Source organism: Pagrus major, chromosome 18 (genome assembly GCF_040436345.1).
Source record: "Pagrus major chromosome 18, Pma_NU_1.0".
NCBI lineage: Eukaryota > Metazoa > Chordata > Actinopteri > Spariformes > Sparidae > Pagrus > Pagrus major.
In genome coordinates this window covers 14,168,153-14,188,220 of record NC_133232.1, presented here as the reverse complement: position 1 = coordinate 14,188,220, position 20,068 = coordinate 14,168,153, and the positions used below count along the sequence as shown (strand labels likewise).

Below are 20,068 nucleotides of genomic sequence, written 5' to 3'. Positions count from 1 at the left end.
AGCCAAAACAATAATCTGCTCTTTGTTTTTTGTTCCTACAATATATATATACATATATATATTTTTTTACTGATGATTGCTGTGCAACATTTCAATAGGTCCAAGTTTTTCACCAAGCTTAACACAGCACAAACCAACATGGTATTTTATGCTAGTGCAGTGCCCGTTAAAAACATGCTGTTGGGCACAGATTATCTGGTAATGTGAGGGGTTTACAGATCCAGTTTTAAGCCTCCTGAACTGCTCACAGACTCATCGGATGATGACATCGGTACTTTCTGAGCCGGACCACAACAAACAAAGAGAGAGGCATCCCCATGTAACGGTAAACATTCTCGCCCTTGAGGCAAACATTAGCTAGCATACTACTGTTGACAGATACTCAAAATCTCACCTCCAGTTCTCGCTGAAGAATAGAAAACCCGTTTTGACAGCGTCTCTCCACTCATCCAAACTTGTTTAACCTTCTGCTTTAGTTTTTTCTCACTGATCTTTGTTTTGTTTGTCTGCTCCCGCATGAGATCACATGATAGTGCTAAAGCCACACTCCCGCTGCTGCACAGTGCAGCGTTCACTGTTTATTCAAAACTTGAAGGGTTCTTGAGAAATTTGAAGGAAGTACATACATAATGACAGACAGAGATTCCTTGCTTTAAAGCTAGATATATCTCAAAGCTATGACAATAGGCAACACCTAACACATAACCACCCAGTCAGCCATGTTTTCCTGGACAGTGGAGTAATCAACAGCTACAGGTGACAACAACTGAGGAGTAAAACAAAAAAAAGACAGAACGTTCAGAACAAACCCCAAAGTTCCCCTCCACACATGTAGTGCAGGATACATTAAAGTGATCCATGTCTGACATGGTTTCTGAAGAAATGAAAAGTGTAACATTACATACAAACATTAAAATCACTAAAATGTCCTTTTTCCTTCTCCCTCATTAAACATTCCACAGCATATGAAAATGCAATTATTTTTCATTTCACAATGACACAAGATGTCTCCTACTGGAGTCTTCAGGTTTCCACATCACGCTTGTGTGTGCTGAATATTGGACCATGGTTGGCTTTCAAACTATTTGTGATGTTACAAATCGTGCTCGTAGGCCTGCCTCTTAAAATCACATTTTCAATGATCTCAGATAAAATTTACACTTTAAACAGCCTTTTAGTGAAGTGTCAAACTCTGCACATACACCAACACAGTGAAGCTCAACAAGAAGAAAAACACAGTTAGACTATTATGACAAATGTTATGGAGCACATAACCAACAATAAGGAACAGGAAAGTACAGAGATATGAGTTCATTTAGAAACAGTGTCTAACTTGTCCACCAGAGAGCACTAACAAGATTTATTTTGCATTGTAAAATGTCTCGTTCACTACATATCTAAGTTAGGGATGTAAAGAAACCCTTCCTATTAAAGAATAACTGAACTGTTTTAAAGTCATTCAGCCCCTTAGTACACTGTCTGTGAATGAGCACAAATTCTATCTCTATCTAAAAACAAAACTTTAATTTAAAAATACTTTCCCAATCTTTCAAATGCCTTTTTAGCTGCTACACAACTAGCTACAGTATTTAATAAGGAGAGAATTTTCAGTAATTAGCCCAACAGAACTTTTGTGAAACATAAATGTATGTAATTAAATGTAAATGTAAAAGCAGTTAGAGAAGCAATAAGATATAGTAGAAACCATTTATTTGCTGTTATGCCATTTTCCTCTAGAATCTCCTCAAACATGTCATGCAGAGTGAACTGTTCATGCCCTCTCTGAATTGTATCTCATCTCCAGCTCCAGCAGCAGGCCTGTTCATCAGTTGCGCATAAAGTGCTGCTGTGTGATTTGTTTAACATCCACATACAAGTCGGGGTCCATATATCTGGGATCCAGTGAGGTTGCAATGCTGAAAATGGGATCAGACTCTATTAGAGCAAAGCATTGTTTTAACACCACGGTCTGTGTCAGCCTGCACTTAGAAGACATCTCAGGGCCCTAACTGTGGAGATTGCGTCAGCAAATGTCACTGGAATATCTTGCAAATCGAAGGCATTCTCAGAGACAGTGTATTATTCCTACACAGGTGACTTTTTCTTTCACTTTTATTTGAGAACAAACCCAATGTGCTCAGAGCATGTTATGGAGTAAGTAATGGCTGCAGTCCGGGGCTGGACAGCCTGTGTACCCAGCGCAAAATTGCTGAGGCACAACGGATTAACCATGGCCACCGACATCAGTGAATGCCATCTTATTTGCTGATGGGCCAACGTCAGTCAGCATGGCTAATATCAGCTGATAGCAATATTAGGCAGATAAATTGGTGCATCCCTAATCTTGGTCAACAATCAAATTATTTTATAAGTTTTCATTTACCAGACCTGGTGACTCAAAAAGTCACTGTTATGAGCTCTGTGAACGAAATCACCTCCATTGTACTGACTGTCGGCAAAAATAACCTGAGTCAATCCGAGAATAATAACACAACTCTCTGTTGCTAGGTAGCACAAGAGGTTGGTCAGGAAATATGTAATTTACTCTGGACCCTTTAAAGCAAACTTCTGTGCTGGTATATCCTGAAGTCCTTGAAAATCCTGATTATGTCCTTAACCTCAAGTCAGTTCTCAGTAGGACTCAGTTCTTCTTTGAAATTACTCTTGCAATCCCAGATAAGGTGAAAAGTTGCTAAGGCCTTGAATGAAGCTTTGTGAAACCTCAGACCCCAAAGGTCAACATCCTTCCTCTCTGCTAATGTCTTCATTTCTTTTCTCTTTGATCCCCTGCCCTCCTGATGGTCTGGCTGCAGCCGTTGGAGCTGTTGTGGCACTCCCTCGATGAGTGGCTGGTGCTCATCTCCACAGAGCTGGACAGGAACAGGAAGAACCCGTCTTCCTCTTCCTCCAGCAGCGAGATAGCCTCTCTGCTTCTCAAACAGCGGGAGGTCGACCAATCCAGCTCTTCGCCGAAGCTCCCCTCCCTACTGGACCCACAGATTGTCATGGAAACTGAGGTGTATGCCGATGGGGAGGACGTTATTTCCATGACAGCCAGTCGTCTCAGCGCTGTGATCCAGGGCTTCTACATGTGCTGCTCCTGTCAGATGCCACAAGGGTCTGTGCTCAGCCTTCATCTGTTACTACCAACACTACTGCTGCACTAAAACACTGCCTGCATTAAGAGAAGCTACCCACTACCCAACATACATCCAGTGCAATCTGATGTCTGTGCTCTGCTCACAACTTACATTTAACTCTCTTTGTTTGAACCCTTTTCCAGGTAGATAATTATACTCAGTTAGGTCATAAAAGATGCATAAACAACAGCCAAGAGAGACTGTTATTGACATGCCTGCTGAATGAGCTGTCTTTGTTTCTGTTTTTGCTGCTCCGGTCCTTTCCATCATCATTTTGGCTACATGATATCTGATCATTTTCAGTGTGGAGATAGAAGTTCAGTTGAGCGATCTGATTGTAAAACAGATGCAGTTGATGAGATTTTCCTTTCTCACTCCATCTCCCCTGTTATTCACCCCCCTCTCTTTCCTCATTCAGAATGACGTCCCCTCGCTTCATCGAGTTTGTCTGCAAGCATGACGAGGTGCTCAAGTGTTTTGTAACCAGGTGAGTCACTGTGGCCTCGGGCCATACTTCAACCTCCTCACCCAGAGACTGAGTATCAATCGATCAACTTCTTTCCTCTTAATTTATTTCCACTCTGCTCTCTTGGTTCTTTCACTTCCTCCTGTCTCATTTCTCTCTCTGCCTCCTCTTTTTCAGGAATCCAAAGATCATCTTTAACCACTTTCACTTCCTCCTGGAGTGTCCAGAGCTGATGTCACGGTTCATGCATATTATTAAGGGCCAGGTAAGACACAATTAATTATTGTATTAAATGTTTTAAAGGTTTAAGAAGCTAAATTCAGTCAACCCAAAAATGTGTTCTGTTTACTTAATGACTAGTAAAACTCACTTCATTCAAACTTAACATAAACAAAATAAAATTCAACTCCACAGTGATTTGTCTTTCCACAATCACCTCTGGTTTGGTGGAAATAAATCTTCAATTAAAAATATTCTCTACACGCCATTTTCAACTGCTGCTGATGCCGGACTCTCCCTCTCTCTCTGCCTCTCCTGTCCCAGGAGTCATAGTCCTGATGGGAGCTGCTGTTAATCACCTCCTTACTGTATCCCCTGTTGTCAAAATAGAATCTGTCAGTCTCAGAGGCTGTGTTCAGCCCCAGTCTGGTGTCCAGCTCTGTTCACTGGTTGCCATGACTGAGGTGACTCCAGCCATCATCCATGGTTGCAGCATGGGCAGACTCCTGTTAGCTAATGTGCAGCTAGTGGCTACAGCCAAAGATAGCTACAGCAGAGAGTATAGTCAGCAGCAGTTAGCTGTTATGCTGCCCCCCATAGGTTTGGAGCTACCTTCAAATTCTGGCCATTTCTTACAAATTACACCTTTTAAAGGGTCTCAAAGTGTACCCTGTCAAGCTAATCAAGAGTCAGTACCTTCTAAAGTAAGTCATGATTTAGTAGCTCCAAAATACGTAACATTTCTCCCATCTACCTGCACTGCTTCATTTGTTTTTCACGCAAGTAAACTACACTGTGGCTTCGAAAGTGTTTACCTCGTTCTTCATTTTCTTTGACAAGTAGCTCTGAGTCTTTATGTTTGTATCTTCAGGGACTTCATGGAAAGTGACTTTGAAAGTCCCCTGTCTTCACTTCAGCATCATTTAACAGTGTTACAACCATGGCGATAACACTTGTCTTAAGTTCCATTTATACGGCTTCATAAATTTTAAGTGCTGCTCCGAGTTGTGTGCTGTTCACTCGCTCTTCAGTATTCATATTTGAGCTGCAGCATTCGTGCCTCGTTACCCATGGATTATGGCTCGCCTGGGAGTAGGCCCTTGTTTTAATTACAGACTTTAACCTGTGAATTTGATTTCATCTGCTGATTCCTCTCTCGGTACGCCCCGCAGCCCCAAGGGAAAAAGCCTTTCTTTCTCTTCCACACTCATCCTTCACTCTGCCTCCAACGCTTAGAGAACAAAGGCATATATTATGCAAATAGACCCCAGCCTCATCTCTGTATTACAGACAAGTATTTTAGCACTGAAAGCTCTCGGAGCCATCGGTTGAGACCAAAAAATCCACATTCTGAGAGTTAAAAGCACAGCGAAGTGGTAATTAGTCTAGGGAAGTGCTGTGCAGTGTGGGATGAAGTCTTGTTTTTCCCCTCAGCCCTTCAAGGATCGCTGTGAGTGGTTCTATGAGCATCTGCTGGCTGGCCAGCCAGACTCAGACATGGTTCATCGGCCGGTCAATGAGAATGACATCCTGCTCATCCACAGAGGTATAAAACTGCATTCACCACCATACACTTCCAATGTTCATGTAGAAAGAAAAGATTATACCAAAGTTGAATCACTAATGAAATTTACACTCCAATGTAATTTTGCCTCACCTTTATTGGCAAATGCAGACAGTCTGAGTTTTTGTGCCAATTGTTGGTACAGTGTGAACAGGTTTTATTTTGGCATTGCTTTAAAAAACTAAAAGGTTGGTTGAATAATAAAATCATGAGTTTTAGGGATTATAATACTCTGAGACATCTAATTGTACATTGTCCCTGCGGCACAAATTTTTTAAAGTAATCTACCAGGAATGCACACTCACATGTTGGCTAACATAGTGAACCATTGACACCTCTGCTGTGCCTACATAGTGGTCTGTGGATATGGAAATGAATGAGGGGCCTGTATTTTTAATGCACTGGTCATCTTAGTCTAAACAGCACACCTTCAGATCTCAATCCGTACTGACCTGTGGTTCATCTTACGGCTGAAGATATGCTTGCTTTTAAGAATGTGTTCTGGTGCGCAATAGGGCTGGCTCACGGTTCCTATGTTCGTTTGGAGTGTTGGTTGTGCACGTCCTCAGAAATTTAAGCTACACATATGCAAAATGCAATAGGCACATGGACAGTAGGAGCAGTGCTGGGCCAGTATGGGGCTGTGACAGGGTCTTCCGGATGTCCAAGCTCCTCACCCTATTTCTAAGACTGAGCCCAGCCACCCTACAGAGGTAACTCATTTTCGGCCTCTTGTATCTGCAATCCACCATTTTCCGGCAGAGAACCATGGCCTCAGACTTAGAGGTGCTGTACTCACGGAGTACCCCCCACAGTGCTCCCTGTCCTGTACTCTGTCCCTGTGTTTGCCGAATCATAAGGTCTTCTTGAATCACTCTTAGTCTGGTCTCTCCCCCGAGACCATTTTGCCTTGGGAGACCCTACCAGGAGCTATTGCCCCCAACAACATAGCTCCCAGGATCATAGGAAAACACAAACCCCTCCACTACAGTAAGGTGGCGATTTTTTGTGTGTGTGTTTTTTAAGTGCTCATTTACATTTCTTCTTAGAGCACAAATCCAATGTAACAAGTGTCCCATTTTTTCAGAAAAATGCAAACTTTTAGAACTAGTTTTTGTTTCCAAAAATGATTTCCAGCAACATCCACTGCAGATTGTTAGTTGTGTGTGGTAGGAACCAACTGCAAAAGTAGAGAGTAAAGTAAAGATGCTCCTTTGTGGATGTGATAAAGTGATAAAAATGTCTATTTCTACAGGGTGTGGATGTTTCCCTATAAGCAAGGTGACAATACATTGCCACCCTCTAAATGGAATTTGTCTCGTCTATAAAAGAAAGAAGAGAAAACATGTAGCTCCTTCCCTGACCACATTTCCCACCTGATCTCCCCATCTGTTACTCCTCAAAGATTTGTGTCACTGGGTACTAATTCAGTTTTTCTGTTTCACTAACAGAATCCATCTTCAGGAGTAGTTGTGAGATGGTTTCCAAGTCCACCAACGAGAAGCTCAAACAGGGCATTGCTGTTCGCTTCCATGGCGAGGAGGGGATGGTAGGTCTCAAAATTCATGACATTGAATGCTTTTCTATTGGCCTGTTTCAGCCGTCAGCTGATGGTCTCTTTGAATCCAGCCCAGTGAGTTGAGTTGTGGTGTGTGTTTCTGTTTGTTTCAGGGCCAGGGTGTGGTTCGGGAGTGGTTTGACATCCTGTCCAATGAGATCATCAACCCAGACTATGCTCTGTTCACTCAGTCAGCTGATGGTACAAGACATTTATCTTTCTGTGACAACATTCAAGTGACACACAGAACTTAATTGTGTAGACTGAAGGTGTGTGTGTGTGTGTGTGTGTGTGTGTGTGTGTGTGTGTGTGTGTGTGTGTGTGTGTGTGTGTGTGTGTGTGTGTGTGATTTACAGGTACAACTTTCCAGCCCAACAGTAATTCCTCAGTGAACCCCGACCATCTGAACTACTTCCGGTTTGCAGGTCAGATCCTGGGTCTGGCTCTGTACCACCGACAACTGGTCAACATCTATTTCACCCGCTCCTTCTACAAACACATATTAGGTAAAGGAATACAGCCATGTGTGTAGATGAGGGTCAGATCAGTGTTTTTAGGGTTCATCTTCCACCTTTAAAATTTGCTTGACACAGTTTGAAAAATCATCTCAACTCAGTCAAACTGGAACCTCTTTCAGGTGATAGTTGAGTCAGATTAAAGACCAGGTAAAAAGACACTCTGTATACCTTCACATCTTGCCTCAGCATGACAAAGTCAGAGATTTTCTGAATTATCAGCAGTGATTGTTGTCCGTATTTAGGTACAGTGTGCACCTGCAAAGTTCCTTTAGGCAAGTCTCTCAACTGTCAATTCATTCATTCATTCATTCAACCTTTATTTAAATCTGGAAAAATCATTGAAGGCAAGCCTTCATTTTCAATGATGCCGAGAGCACAAATAAAAACAGAATAGGTGCAAAAATGTGATAATAAACAGAAACAACGAACATAATTACAGAGCAAATGAACAGAATGGGTACATAAAAATGATACCAGATAAGAAGCAATATGACAGAATACCAATAAAACGGAAAAATGCTTGAAAAATGATAAGAAACTGCAAATGAACAAATGACATGACAAAACAAATAAAACAGAGGTGCATAAACGATAAATGGCAGACAATCATACAGGACAGCACGTTGTTAAAAACAGTTACATTCAAATGCAGTTTGAACTCAAAGTCTTAAACTGACCTATAGGTATAACTGTATCAAGTTTAAATGTACGTTGTAAAATGTTCCAAGCATATGGAGCACTGTAAGTGAAAGCAGTTTTCCCAAATTTAGTGTTTACCCGGGGAGCGTCGAGCATTATACGATCACTAGAGTGTGTTGAATAGTGACTCTGTGACCAGTTTAATAAAGAGCTGATATATGTGGCATGTTGCCCTTCAAGGCTTTAAAAAGAAACACAAACCAATGCCCCCGCGCCAGTTATTTCAGACTAAAATAACTGGGCCTTTATCTAAATAAATGAGAGAGAGCCATAACTGCACTTTGTGCATGTATAGAACCACTGGTCAAATCTGATAAAAACTACTTAAAAAGTTTGGTGACTTTGCCCCAGGATAAGGTTTAAATGCATTTTCCGCACGTTATACCTCTATACAAACTTCTTCTAAGGCTCAGTTGGAGTGCAGTGACATGATGTAACACCATCAGCCTATTCCATCATAGCCCATGGACCAATTTGAGAGTTATATGTCTTATGTTTGAATAACCTCATTCATTAATCCTGTGTATTAGCGTGATATTGTCAGTGCAACAGGATAACTGGCTGAAACATATGTTTCCTGGTTCGGCTGTAATGATTGGCTTTTGGGGGGAAGTAGCGGGATCTGTGTTATACAACCACTATCTCTGGCATTATAGACTTCTCTATTCAAAATGCTCTCTGAGGTGTGTGTCTGTCACTGGAGCGGCGAGTAGCTACTTCAGAATGACTTTACTAACTCCTTGAGGACATTATATATCCTGATTCATGCATTCTCACCATCTTGGTCCAAATATCAAAACACATTTATCCAAAATTGAAATATGAGCTAACATTTTTTGTGCATTTCTAAGGCTGAGAAGGCAGTCTCCTCTGTCCATTTATATACAGATATTTGAAATTTTATGTGCCTGGTTATGTATATTTAATATCTTTTAAGCAATTGCTGCGGGGAAAAGTCATTCCATTCAAACATTAAGATATGTCTTGGGGAAATTGGAATGTGAAGCCCCAGTGAATATCAAAGTTCACATTTTATGTTCATTAGGTTTTAAAAAAGCATTTGTCATCACATGATCCTACACCCCTTCAGCTTTGTTATATATTACAAAATGTATACAGTATATTCAAAGATGTTACATTTGGTGGACAGTTTTAGCATCATGTATCGTACTTTCTCCATGTTTAGTGTAAAATAATCTTGATCCAGTGGTCTTGATATTCCCAACTATATTAAATGCATGTGTGTGTGTTTTCCAGGTATCCCTGTGAACTATCAGGACGTGTCATCCATAGATCCAGAGTATGCTAAGAACCTGCAGTGGATTCTGGACAACGACATCAGTGACCTGGGTTTGGAGCTCACCTTCTCTGTCGAGACAGATGTGTTCGGGGCGATGGAGGAAGTGCCGCTCAAACCTGGAGGCACCAGCATGCTGGTCACCCAGGACAACAAGGTCAGTCACACGAGCACAGTCTGATGCATGATGTCACCGAGTGTCAACATGATGCAAGAATTTGTTTTGTTGGTGAAAGGACAAAGCTCAATACAAGGTGCTAATGCCCGATTATATTATTTTTGATTTTTATTATTATTATTTTATCTTCACTTTCATTTCCCTTTCCTCTCTTGTGTTTGTCTGCTTCTTTAGTTATACTTTTCTTTTCCTCTGTGTGCTGTAAAGCATTTTGGAACAACAGTGTAAAATGCTATATAAATAAAGTTGAGTTGGGTTTGTTTGAGATATTTTTCTAGTTATTCCTGAATAAAGTTCTTGTGTTTTTCAGAAGCTTAAAGTTGCCATAATGCAGAATTTGCTCATTAGCATGCCATGCAGTCACCGCTTCTCTGTTTTCCCACTGGTGCTCTGACCCACTGATCTCACCCAGCTGAGAAAACTGTCTCCCGTCACCCCGACATTCATCCCTATGCCACGTTTAAAAGGGTCTTCGTTTCTGCATCATATGTTTGTAACTTAGCTGTTTCAGGCCTCAGAAGCTTCAGATTTAGCTGTTCTGCTATGCCGAGGAAGCTGAGCTAAGAAAGCGCAAACAATAACGGCACAAATGAGAGAAAAACACTAACAGCAGGCCGGAAAAAACCCCCAAAAAAACTGAGTGTCTTGGACTGGCCTAACTGAGCTGGTTTGATAAAAAAATAATAAACGGGACATGGACAATGAATGTTAGTGCACTGAGCAGCTACAAACTTCTTTTCATTTTCTCTCCCACATGTCACAAATGCCAACAACTGCTGCGTCAACTACGGCAACTCTGAGGGGACACACTACTTTTTTGTGCTGTCTGGTGGGGGACCTTTTTAAATCGCAGTGTGACGATGGTACGGGGCTCAGAAGTCGATGACTGTCAACGTCTATCGGCCCAACCCAAGACACGAGAGTCGTATCATTCTCTAACTCTGTGCAAGAAAGCTGAATGGCAAACAATCATTATTTGCTTAGATCAGCTGATATTGTTATTATGATAATATTGTAACATGAATTTAAGCCTCATCATCCAACAATAACTTGAATCATCCCGTCTTCTCTTTTCCTGAATTATTTTTCTTTTCAAATTGAATCCCAGAAGGTGCTTCGGTTCTTTTGGCTAAGGAGGACACTGCACGTTGAGTTGTGTATTTTTGTGTGTCATACTGCAGCGTTGTGGCTGAAGGTGGCGTTAATGACCGGCCTAAGCTCCCCTCTGGTAAATTCATCCATAGTTAGTCTCCTATGAGCGATTGATCTCTCTCCTGCAGCTTATTGCCTGGAAGGGTCCTCATTAGAGAGTGCAGTTCTGCAGTGCTCCTGCAGATGGCAGTGTCTTTTAAAGAAGAGAGCAGTCACACAGGAGAAGGAAGAATAACTATGTATGAGCTCTGTCTCTCATCAGTGTTTCTGAAGGACTTTGATCTATGTGTGTGTCCTCTCTCAGGCCGAGTATGTCCAGCTGGTGACAGAGCTGAGGATGACGCGAGCCATCCAACCTCAGATAAACGCCTTTCTGCACGGATTCCACACCTTCATCCCCGCCTCGCTCATCCAGCTTTTTGACGAATACGAATTGGTTTGTAATCCTCCTCAGACTTCCCTGTCCTTCCCTCCTTTTCCTCCTTCTCCTCTCATCCATTGTCTTTCACAGTTTTACATTCTCCTTGTTCCGATTGGCCTTCCTGCTCGCCTCTGATGCAGGGATTGATTAGCCATTATAGGGTGAGCTGGGACGGCTGGGGTCACCTTGAAACCCCTCCCTCTTCTCCAACTCTATTAGAGGTTGTTTTTCTGTGTGTGTCGGCAGACTTGATGTCCTCACTCCTGCGGGGATCAATAGCATACCATGATGATTATCCCACCCTGGATTTGTTGGACATGCCTCGGTCATGCTGTCATTGCAGACAACTGAACAGCCTGTTTGTTTTTTCACAGCACAACAGCTGTTCACTGTTCTCTGATCAGTTCCTGTCAGACGTGTGAATGTTCAGTGAGTTTAAAGGGGCACTATGTAGTTTTGGAGAAGAATTATTATATTTACAATATTAATGACGTAATAATATAATATGAAAGTGTGTTGTCCTTTAAGGTCAGTTTGTTTATTCAGTTTATTCAGTCATGAAAACAAAGAGAGTTTGATTATTTAGTTTGTTTAGGCAGAAAAAAAACAGTTAATGAACATCTTTCTCTGCTCATTAATGTTTCTTCACCAGAACTACAGACTGCTCCTTCAATGATAAAGTTACAATATTTTATATGTATATGATTGTCAACAAATCCCACGTGTAGAGCCGAACCAACACTAAATGTATTAACTAACAAGTATTATGTGTGTCCAAAGTCTTCAGTTCTTTCTCTGTGCCATGGAACTCACACACTGTCCTGCTGCCCCAAAATTAAAACTATATATTTGTTTGGTGTCAGGGCTCCAGGATGCGACTATTTTAGTTATGCTGTGATTTAAATGAAGAAAAACATGTTTTCAACTTTTTTTTTCTGTTTACAATCATTTATATAATGTGTTAAGCATCTAAATGAATTATAGGGTGCCCCAGTTTTGTTGGCTTAGGTCTGCTCAGGAGATTTGTTGACAGTAAGAAAAATATAAAGTAACATCAGACTATGTTGTCTGAACCCAATCAGCAGTATGAGAACTTCACTTAAATAATAAATAATAAAAAAAAATGATTAAAAAGATTATAAAAAGTGATAAATAGAGAGCACTGGTATCTGATCAGCACTCGGCAGATGCTACAAGATGATGAAGCGTAATTGGTTTTGTAAAGACAAATGTGATCTATGAATCACTAAGAATGAATGAATGCAGCTGAGCTATCCTTAGTTAGCCAGTTTAGCATTCAGGCAGCCTTTAATGAATCATATCAGAGGTCAGTATTGGTTGATTAACACAAATTTGATTGTGTGTGTGTGTGTGTGTGTGTGTGTGTGTGTGTGTGTGTGTGTGTGTGTGTGTGTGTGTGTGTGCGTGCGTGCACAGGAGCTCCTGCTGTCAGGGATGCCAGAGATCGATGTGCAGGATTGGTGCAGGAACACTGAGTACACCAGTGGCTATGACCCTCAGGAGCCAGTCATCCAGGTGAGCTCTTCTGCTTCCAGCCTGGCGGATTGAATCCTTTCAACTAACAACTGTGTTTCACTTCAGTCATCTGGGGGTCGAGTGACATTGATGTGACCATCTTGTAGTCATAGATTAGTTTGAAATAATTCAAGGAAAGAAACATTTACCAAGCAAGGTGTCCGACATCAATGATTTAAATGTGGGACTATAAAGAACAGTTGGCTGATAGTTTCCTGGGTAGTTCTGCACCACAAGAGCAGAATCATTTATGTCCGAAGGGATGCAATGTGTCATCAAGCTTGATGTGCCCTCGATCTTCACCACTGTCTGTGATGTTAGCGTAACAGAGTTGACACATCTCTATAATAAGCTTTGCTTCACCTAACCTGGATATAACCAAGGGAGGGTTCATTGTCCTTAATTTGCTCAATTTAATTTTGTGTTCTGACCCATCTGGAAGTGAATACGTTGTCACAGCCCAGCACATTGAGTATCATTTCACATTTTGAACATAGATGGTCATTATTCCCAACTAGTAAAAAACAGTTATGGTTAATTAAACTTTACTTATTTCACTATTCACAATGAAATGCTCTATAAACCATTTATTAAACAATTGTAATGTGGTGCTTATAATACTTTAAATGGTTAATAAATAATCTGTAGTTCATCTATAAACATTATCTGTCTTAATAAATGGTTTATAAAGCATTTTACCAGTGATCTAACTATTGGTAACCCTTACCATTTATTAATGATGGTTATTATGAAGTGTTAAGAAGGGTGTGTTTTGGACCTGTTTGACTTGACCACAGGTCAAACAGAACCTTCTGGGTTATCTGACTCTCTCCTCCTGTGAGCCTGTGGCTAATCTGTCTGCATCTTGTTGCAGTGGTTCTGGGAGGTGGTGAAGAGCCTGACCCAGGAGGAACGGGTTCTTCTGCTACAGTTTGTCACTGGAAGGTTTGTCTGCTGGATTTCCACTCTGGTTCTACATACAGAAAAATGTGTGAATGTCTTATGCAGTGAAGTCTCCTTCTCTATCAGCTCCAGGGTTCCTCATGGTGGCTTTGCGTACCTAATGGGTGGCAGCGGTTTACAGAAGTTCACCGTTGCTGCAGTGCCATACACCTCCAACCTACTGCCTACCTCTAGTACCTGGTAATGACTCTTTGTATTCATGTTTATTCTATTATCCTTAACTTGTCATGGTCTCATGTCTCTGCTGGCACCTGCTGCAGTCTTTGCCCTCAACTGAGTCCAGTTGGCTTTTTGCTTGCCACTCTCTAGCAGGCTGGAGAGTCGGCTCTGTTGTCAGTTCCCCATAGAGATGTTACATTTTTTATATCTTTGTTGACAAGTGCAGGTTCTGCATATTTTACATTGTGTGTTTTTGCCGTGTGATACCATGATTAATTTCCAGGGTAGTTTCTGAAATGAATGATGTAATTGGTATTAATGACATTTATTGCTTCTAAGACAAATAAGTTGAAGCAGTTGTTAATTTCCAGAGGAACTTCTTTAAAAGAACTGTTATCTTGATGCCTGAAAAGGCAGCGATCCATTAAAACACAAGCACATACTTTTTTCCTTATGCTTTATGCTTTATGATGCATTATTGTTGAATTGTTTGCATAACCTGTAAACAAAGTTCACTTTTTTTTCTAGTGTACACTTGTAGTTAAGTAAGAGATAATGCCTGGCCAGGTGTCCATTAACAGGAATTAGAAGGCATTAATTCCTGATTATTGACATCTTGAAGTGTATTATCCTGCCTGTACCATGGTCAGCTGCCAAAGAATTTAGAAAATTAAGACTATTAATTGGTACCACTTTATAATCACCATCATTAATAAATGATAACTTTCTATATAATTAAACTTTACTTAATAGTTATTTTATTGTTAAAAACAATAAAATGCTTTATAAACCATTTATTAAGTAACTATAAAGGTTTATAAACATCATTTACAGCTTTACAATAAACATTTCATTGTTTGTTAACAGTGAAGTAAGTGTGAACTAAAGTATAATTAACTATATTTATGCCATATACCTTTAATGATGGTTATTATAAGGTGTTAACCATTAATTTATATTTTCATGTGTTTTGCGATCAAAGTTTTTGACAAGCAATAACTAAGTAAGGGTTTACCTAATATCTGGAACATTCATTACAATCCCATGAGGTTCTTATGCAGTGGAAACACGCTACTAGTAAATAGGATGAACCCAAGATACGACGTAGCAACAGAAGATAAGCCTTTGGCTCGGCTACTAGCCACAATGCTAACATTATGCTAGCAAGAGTTAAGATCAATAACATTGCGTGCGGTCGACAAACAGTAAACATCATCTGGCGGTATGTTCAACAACAACACTAGCCAGCAAGCTAGCCACTGTCCCCAAGGCAAGTTGAAGAGCGAGTGGGATGTTAGATGATCCCTTGGTACCAGTAAGGTGAGAGGGACGGTGTAGGCTACTTCCTGCAGCTTGTGTGTTACAGGCAGCACCCTTCAGTGAGGGACTACACTCAGTGTTGTTGTTGTTACTCATTTTAGATACAGGCCAGGCTAAAGCACAGTCATATAGAACGGAGAAAATACCTTACTCATGAATTAATCAACACCCTGCAGCCAATCAGAGTCGAGCATTCACCCAGTCCCAGACCAATATACATTGTACTTAAATGAGCTCTCTGTAGTTTGGGGGCAGAAATGTTAATGAGCAGAGAAAGATGTTCATTGGCTGATCTTTTTTTTCTGCCTAAACAAACTAAATAATCAAACTCTCTTTGTTTTCATGACTGAATAAACTGAATAAACAAACTGCGTTAAAGGACAACACAGTTTATACTGTTTACTTTGTTTATATGTGGCGGACCCTGCCACCTTTCTAGCTTCAAACAGTGTTCTGGGACCTTATTTTCCTCTGAGAACAGCTCGTTTATTCACTTATGGAAAAAGTTTGTATTAATACCTCATTAATATTGTACATATTAAAATTCTGACTTTGAATTTCCTCTCCAGAACTACACAGTGCTCCTTTAATTATTTAGTAGTGTACTAATTGAGCGATGTAGAACTGTTGTTAAATTAATTTCCATGAATCTTCCATGAATTTACAATATGTCAGTTTCTTTCCAGGAAATTATGGAAACTATGAGACCTGTAAAATTAAGTGTTGCTGAATATTTTGTCTCATGAGTTGCAATCCCAATTTAAGGTTACTTAAAAAGAAAAAACAGCTCAGATTGTATGGTATATGTGCAGGAACACAAACCTTTGGTACCGTTCTGCATTGACAGGCATTGATTAAACTACAGCTCAAGATGTCTCCCTCCTGTCAGGCTTTTGGAAATCCAAGGGATTGTACTGAGTGAGTGATTGCAACGGTGCTCACAGTTGGGCTTGTCTCAGACTCATCTTACTGGGTTTACAGCCTCGATTCAGTGTCATACATCACACTGTGCTGGTAACAGTACTGCTGAAATGGTTGTTTCACTCTTCACCAGAAGAAACAAAGCACTATAAGAGACATACAGACCTCGTACAAAAGCCACTCTAGAGCTTTACCTCTGGGACATTTGACAAGTATTACTCAGCACTAGAGGGCAGTGTGTCTCTTCTATATTGTTGGCATCTTCACACACTAAAGACACAGTCTGAAAACAGGGAGAGGTCTTTCTATGGCTGAATGTGCAACAGGTAATTTATATCACTGTAGGTCTGTCTTTTAGATAGGTATGAGACATCAGCGCTCCACCATTGGCTGGATAGATCGTCATTACCACTGTCTTGACCATGTCCACCCCCCTCCCCCTTTGTTTTCTTCTCTCTACAGTATCAACATGCTGAAACTCCCAGAATATCCAACCCAGGAGGTCCTGAGAGACCGGCTGCTGGTAGCGCTGCATTGTGGGAGCTACGGGTACACTATGGCATAAACATCATATCAGTTCCTGCTGCTGTGAGGTCTGCAAACTCTTGCAACACTCTAACCTCCTCCACAGACACTCTTTTTCTAGTCAGGCGCTGCTTTTGCTGGACAAAAAAAAAGGGAAATCCAGATTGTTGTAAATGAGCTGCTGGACAGGCACGAGACTGAACAAAGACCACAGCGTCTGGATCTCCACTCACACCTGTGCCACAACTTCTATTTTTTTTAATTAAAGTTGATATCTGGTAATTTATGCAAATGATAATGTAATATCTTTAAATTTGACTATTTTCATGCATACATTTAATCAAGAAAAAACTGCATTTATACCCTGAAGTCTCTACGTAACACAGGATAATCACGATAAAACATAGCTAGCAACAGCAAGCTTGCTGAATGTCATGTATTGATTGGATGAAACAGTGTAGAATTGATCAGTTTCAAACATGCAATCAGTCACCCTACATTATATCCACGTTACAGGTTCACAGTGCAGCAGGGCCAGTATAACAGTACCAACAAACTGGTGTAACTGTACAAATCTTCATCTTCGTGTTTTTCTCAGTTTAGGTTTAAAGACTCTGTTTGTTTTTTTGTTTTTTTACTTTGTCCATCTCCTGTTTTCATTCCTGGACCTTTAGCCCAGTCGCTCTTCTCTGAACTACCAGAACAACTTACCATCAGGGCTGGAAATGTATCACATGTTTCAGATACCAGTGCCAATATGTTTACTTATTTGTTTAATGTTATTGCATTACGAAAAAACCAAAATCTCTTATTTTGTTCAACAAAATAAGCCAAACTTGTCAGATGTTCCAGTATTTAAAATTTAGTAAAAACAATGCACTTATGGCCAAAAGCATGCAGACGGCCATTCTAGCTCTATGTGAGAGTTGATCATGTAATTTCCAAACCATGGACATTAACTTGCTGTTATATCAGCCTCTTCCAGCATCTAGTTTCAGTCTTTCCACCAGGTGTTGAAGCTGGCTGACACCAGAGGATCAGAGATGTTGGGTAATATAGCTTGGCTCACAGTGGGCGTTCCTGTTCACCCCTAAGATGTTGGATGAGGTTGAGGTCAGGGCTCTTTGCTGGCTGGTCAACTTCTTCCACAGCATACTGGGTAAAGCATTCCTATATCGGATATATCACGTAAGACCAGAATAAAACAACCATTTCTTGAAGTTTAGAAGCTGGAACCAGCAACTGTTTAGTTGTTTTGGAACTACAAAATATGAAAAATCAATAATTCAGGAAATACCTGATCCAAAACTGAGTCAAGACTAAATGTGACCAAACATTTGTGCCAACATTGAGCACTTTAAAGTGCTTCTTATCCACAGCAGACTGAAGGCATCATTTCCCTGCACTGCAGGGATAATTGGGATTTTAGATACGAGGCGGCCTGTGTGGTATGCTGCTGACTTTTTTTTAGGTTTTGCCTTGTTTTTTTAACATGGAATATCAGCCATTAGTGACTTAAGCTGTCTGTCCCTTTACAACACTCACCATTTAGGAGGACGGTAGTTAAGTAAGGCTAACTAGATCCACATATAGTGACTGCAACTGAGCAGGCCACTTGCTCCATGTGTTAGATAGAAGTCCAGCAGCCAAACTGTTTTTGTTGCTAGAGCTCGTCTTTTTTTCATTAATCCCCAAATTAACCTCAAAATCCAAAAGACGCTTGATGGCTTCTGTATAGTGTAGGCTGGTTCCAGTAGTTCTGCTCTGAGTATATTTAAATTTGAATACTCTGAAATGAATAAAAACATAAAGTATCCATTATTTCTCCATCAGCATTTCAGTCCTGTTTGGGTAAAGAAGGTCGAAAACAGCTTAACAGTTAACTGAAGAAATCAAATATGTGTGAATTAGAGTTTGTTTCTGTGCCTACCCACACTGACATCGCATGTATCAAATTACAATAATGACATTGTCAGCTGTTAAAATAATCAGGCTCACTGGCAAATACTAATATAGAGGGTGCTATCACTGTAGAAAAGTCCGTTAAAAATCATTTTGAGTAAGTATCATTTTGACCAAATAAGTACAAATGAACACCAAGGATAAACAGTCTGGACTTAGACTGGACTTATCCAGCTGTGACTGAATGTGTATTTGCAGAAGAGAAGACTAAAAACATCTCCACAGGTATTTGAATTACTGTACGGGCAAGATGTTTTCCATTGTCTACATACTGTAGCTGCATAAACACACCCTTCATCCCTGTAGCATGAAATGCATGTGTCATGTAGTTTACTATGTGAAATGCTTTGTCATTTCTAGGTGAGGATTTTGCTGTGATCTGTATTTGTGCTTCATGAATGAATAACAATCCTCTTTATTGATAGCTTTCTGTTTGTCCCTGTCTGTGACTTTGGCAAGGAGCAATACAAGATATCCACATGACAACAGTTTGGCTTGCAGTGCCAAAAAATAAAAGCTGGAATCCTTTTAAACACTTTTCTTTTTTTTTTCTTTTTGCAGATACAAGCATGCTGAAAATGTGTTTTTATTATTATTATTAAAGTGGGGATCATGTCATGAAGTTTCCCTTCGTTCCATTTGTAAAGGGAGAGTACACTTTGATTTATTATCTATCAGTGTTTGAATGCCTCGCCTGAAATGCTTTTGTAAATTGATGTCAATGTTTATTGAAAATGGAGCCTTTATACATATTTCTGTAAATATATTCAATATCAAATGATGTGTTTTACCATAAATATATCTTGTGCTTTGAGATTTTATCCAATAAAACATTTTTGACAATCCAGGTGATGTGGTAATGAAGCCAGCGAGCTGCAGATGAAAACATGTCTTATGTTTGTGTGAGGGTAGGAAAAGGGAGGCATTAAGAAGGCACTGTGTGTGTGTGTGTGTGTGTGTGTGTGTGTGTGTGTGTGTGTGTGTGTGTGTGTGTGTGTGTGCGCGCGCGCGCGCGTGCGCATGTGTGCGCACGCAGAGCCGTGTGTTTGCCTGGATAGACATATGTGGCCGCAGCGTGAGTGCTGTGTTGGGTCACCAGTTTAGAGCAGCAGGTCTACTGGTGCTAAATGGCCCCTAACCAGCATTCAGTGAGTGAGGGGCCATTTAGCACAGTAGACCTGCTGCTCTAACTGGTGACCCAACACAGCACTCACCGCTGCCCGGCCACATTGTCAGACCCGTCTGGCTTTTTGGAGCCCGGAATTGATACCACTCCAAAACACAACATCAACCACAGGCCCAATCAATGCCATGTCATAGAAATGTCAATCCTGTACATGTTTGAGTACTATGAAAGTTCTCTAGAAGGTGGTTGAATCGAATAAATACACAAAAGAAAAAAAAAAAAGAATAAAGCATTGATGGAAGCAAATAATAGCCAATATTGGTTGTGAACGCTGGAGGCGAGCC

The 20,068-nt window shown here is 40.6% G+C and overlaps 1 protein-coding gene across 2 annotated transcripts in view; it reads left to right on the top strand.

Annotated features, from left to right (window-relative positions):
• hace1 (HECT domain and ankyrin repeat containing E3 ubiquitin protein ligase 1) overlaps window positions 1–19,443 on the top strand; it is a 31,221-nt gene extending 11,778 nt beyond the window's left edge. The window contains exons 12-25 of one of the 2 annotated variants that reach the window (XM_073487059.1): window positions 251–325; window positions 2,814–3,118; window positions 3,559–3,627; window positions 3,784–3,871; window positions 5,260–5,371; window positions 6,841–6,938; window positions 7,061–7,148; window positions 7,304–7,453; window positions 9,422–9,618; window positions 11,096–11,227; window positions 12,650–12,748; window positions 13,623–13,693; window positions 13,778–13,891; window positions 16,574–19,443. In XM_073487059.1, coding sequence (XP_073343160.1) covers window positions 251–325; window positions 2,814–3,118; window positions 3,559–3,627; window positions 3,784–3,871; window positions 5,260–5,371; window positions 6,841–6,938; window positions 7,061–7,148; window positions 7,304–7,453; window positions 9,422–9,618; window positions 11,096–11,227; window positions 12,650–12,748; window positions 13,623–13,693; window positions 13,778–13,891; window positions 16,574–16,676 — 1,701 coding nt within the window. In that variant the 3' untranslated portion in view covers window positions 16,677–19,443. The remainder of the gene's footprint in view (window positions 1–250; window positions 326–2,813; window positions 3,119–3,558; window positions 3,628–3,783; window positions 3,872–5,259; window positions 5,372–6,840; window positions 6,939–7,060; window positions 7,149–7,303; window positions 7,454–9,421; window positions 9,619–11,095; window positions 11,228–12,649; window positions 12,749–13,622; window positions 13,694–13,777; window positions 13,892–16,573) is intronic. The other variant, XM_073487060.1, reaches the window with a different exon arrangement.
• The last annotated feature ends 625 nt before the right edge of the window (window positions 19,444–20,068 follow it).